Below are 3,734 nucleotides of genomic sequence, written 5' to 3' on the forward strand. Positions count from 1 at the left end.
CTGCAATTATTTTGGAAGATGGCAAATAAATCTGTTCTGAGGTTTGATCTCTTGATTGAATCCAAATTTTGTGCGAATAGTAGTAGTAGTAGTTGGATATGAAAGGACTACCAAGAAGCTTTTTGGAACGAGACCATTTTGTTCAATACCAGTATGAAACGTGGAACTTTTGCTGAATGTAATATGCAAGGTGCAAGTGCAAAACATCATATATAATTGATTTATTTTTCAGTTTTCCATTACTTATGAACACCATGTTCCCAAGTATAATCAAACTAAAATATACCTGTTAATTTGAAAGGGAAGACTTTTGTTTCAAGTATGTGTGAAAGTGTGCTCATGCTGTGAGAGAATTAGTTAACATGTCTTGTTAATTTTACAAGCAATGAAGTTAGATGCTTGGAACCTGATTGATTATTGAGCAGTGTTTTGAAAATTGGATCGGTGATGAATTCATTGATATGCTGATATCTCCAAGTTTGGTTCAATTTGTTCAAGCATGATATAGAAACACTAAAAAAAAAAGAAGAAAAATAACATCCCGATTCCTGATTCAATTGGTTCAACTGGACTATTAAATCATGTTTGTAAAACTTTGGTTACACATGGGGTTCAAACTATGCTAAACTAAGGTAGAGCTATGTTAATCAATGACTCTTGAGGGATAGTGTTAAAGTCATGAAGGAACTTGTTATAGAGATTGGTGGTCCTTGTTTTATTATTAGAAGGTTATGTTAATAAAATGGAAATGGATTACACTAGAGGCAAAAAAACATAGAAGGATTGGAGAAAAGACTTTTGAAAGATTTTTCCAACAGTAGTGGCTTAGTGATTTTCCATTTTTAAAAGGAGAAAATGAAACATCCAAACTTTCTCAATACCTAAAATTTATACATAAAATAGTTGCAAAGTAAACAAGTGGATTTAAGCCCAATGTTAGCAGGGTACTAAATTCAATTATGACATTACAATTGTCTTCACATTTCCTCCTAACTACAATTGTCATACTGCAAGCTAAATGATTATGTAATGAGTGTTCATTCATTTCCTCCTAATTACATGCACTCTTAACATTTCGATTGTTTTGTCTTCACGCAACACGAGCTCACATATGCATCTATCATTCTCTTTGATCTTGCTCTTTCTACAAAAACCTTCCCACCCTTGCACAAGTACCCGACCATCTTTCCATCTACGTATTTCACCTCTCTTTTTGATGTGTTCTGTGCTAATTTGTGGCAAGACGAAATGATAGGCCTCAATATCTCTTTTTTGAACACCCTGTGATATAACAAAAAAGATGAATTCAACTAGAATATCAAGAGACACAAAAAATAAACAAAAGTGAACATGAAGGTAAAGATTGGAGTTATATATACCTTGCAATGGCAACATACAAGTGGGATATGTTTTGTAAAGCAAAGGCAAAAGTCCTTAATTGTGTTTTTTGGAATAGACTGCAAAAGTTAAGGGTGATGCCAAAATTAGAACATGAAAGAATGAACATGTAATAGTTGTAAGTTATGAAAAATGAAATTGCAACTTCTCTTGTTTAGTCTCACAAAATGGATTAAATCCTTCCCTCACCTAAGCAAATGAACTAATTACTTATCTAGCAATGCACCCATGTTAAACAAAAAACAATGCATATATATAATAAAGAAATGAAAAAACAGAGAATAGTGTATATAGTATGTTACTATTTCATTGGGTCGGTTATGAGATTGTTTTACAACAAAATATGGATTTCCTTCCTGAACATATATTTCAGCATCAAATTCATCATCTTCATGTTTTGAATGTTTAGAACTGCTCTCAATGTCCCCTAAACCAAAAACATAAATAAAAAATCATCAGGTAAGTTCTGAATTATGCCTGCACAAATACATATAAAAAATAATAATAAATTTTCAGTGTGATGTCAAAATATACTAGCTTTGCATGTTCTCAAATGTTGAGGTTGATTTCTAATGTTTCCCTTCACAGCTTCTATCTCTTCTTCTGGATCATCATCATCATCATGTTCTATCATCATCACATCATCATCATCATCATCATTATCATCATCATAATCATCATCATCATCATCATCATCACCATTAGCATCACCATCATCTTCCTCCTCCATCACATTGTTGTCCACTTCCATTACCTTAATCTTCTCACACATTGATGCCAATTCAAGGATTTTAAACTTGAACACATTGTTTTCAACATGTGTGAAAACAATGAAATCACTCTCTTCTAAACAATTTTGTTCTCTAAATCTCTTCCAACCATCAGCAAAATAAAGTTTTGCACCAACAGAACGCGTTTTGACATGCCATTCTCTTCCTCTATGATCTCTCAGTGTAACATCCTTCATTAATCTTGTTTTCAAACACATCAAATTCACAAAAGCATCTGGAATTTGCTGCAATAGATTAAAAAACACATGAAGATCAATGTTACTTAAGAGTTAAGTTACCTATTATTTTCATGAAATTTAATAATTTATGCATAGTGTTAGTAAATTTAATAATTCATACATTGTGTTACAATGTTGTAAATATCATGCAAGTGTACATTAGAGGAATATGATAAAGTTTTAGTGTATTGCAGATTATTAACAGGCTCTAAGGTATCAACATAGTTGGGATTTCAAACTCTATTGTGAGACCTTTAAATGAAAAATTGGTTTTTATCATAAAATTAAATAAAACACTTAAGGAAGAATGATTAAGAATAAGAAAATACCATTCTCTCATAGTGCTTTTCTAGAAGGAAGACTTTGAAGAAATCAGGGTACTCCTTGGTAACATTAGTCATATTTTGGTTATCTGAAAATACCAACATTGAAATTATATAAATAAAATTTTCAAGAAATTGAAGAAAAGCTAAAAGACATCTTATATAAAAATGGACAAAACTTATATGCATTTCTAAATAACCTGTTCTTACTATACCTAATTAAAGTCACCTTACAATATATTTAATATTCTAATTAAAATAAATTAAGGGCTGTAATAGATCTATCTTCCTAACCCCCTTTTACTCTTCTTCATCCAAAAAATATCTTTGAATTTTTATCATAATAAATAGAGAGAATTATTCACAAAATATGCTATCAAAGTTGGCAATAAAAATGAAAGCTTGCATACCGTTCAAATTGAAGAAATGAAAGAAACAATGGTTGAAAAATCAAACTTATAAAGCAAATTACCAAATTAAGATTCGAACTAAAAAACAGAGTTGAACAAACTTAGACACTTGATTCACTCTTTTCCTATTCTCTCTATAGATGGAAGAAATTTATACTTGTGAAGAGTGATATTGCAAAGCTAACAAATAAATTCAAATTTTAAAAGCAAAAAATTCATTAATTTGTTTCCTTCAATGACTAAATGTTATGTAAAGATAGGTTAGTCGAAGTCCATTTATTTTTCTACTTATGCTATTTAGTCATTATTAATTTTTCTAGAATTATCTCAACACTTTTTTTATTTGTTTCTCGTTTTGGAAAGTGATTGTGAATATGAGATATACAAATGGAATGGTGTATCATGTGCATTGCAACATTGATATATATATAGTGATAGTTTTTTCATTCTAGCTTGGTGTTTAAATAGTACTGGTCCTTCTCATTCTCATTTTGAGGTAATTTTATTTCAACTAGGTAGGAAATACTATTGCTAATTATGCTACACCACATTTATTATGAATCATGATTTTGAGAATTAAACGAATATTTAATT

General features: G+C 30.3%; 1 protein-coding gene across 1 annotated transcript; it reads right to left on the reverse strand.

Moving 5' to 3' along the window:
* Nucleotides 1–892: 892 nt before the first annotated feature.
* Nucleotides 893–2,808, reverse strand: LOC101489737 (B3 domain-containing protein REM20-like). Its single transcript, XM_073367679.1, has 5 exons — nt 2,737–2,808; nt 1,933–2,413; nt 1,701–1,825; nt 1,380–1,457; nt 893–1,281 (listed from the first exon to the last, which is right to left on the reverse strand). The coding sequence occupies exons 1-5, from the start codon at nt 2,806–2,808 to the stop codon at nt 1,042–1,044; spliced, it is 996 nt and encodes a 331-aa protein (XP_073223780.1). The 3' UTR covers nt 893–1,041.
* Nucleotides 2,809–3,734: the final 926 nt, after the last annotated feature.

This window comes from Cicer arietinum, chromosome 4, assembly GCF_000331145.2.
Source record: "Cicer arietinum cultivar CDC Frontier isolate Library 1 chromosome 4, Cicar.CDCFrontier_v2.0, whole genome shotgun sequence".
In the NCBI taxonomy this organism is placed as follows: domain Eukaryota; kingdom Viridiplantae; phylum Streptophyta; class Magnoliopsida; order Fabales; family Fabaceae; genus Cicer; species Cicer arietinum.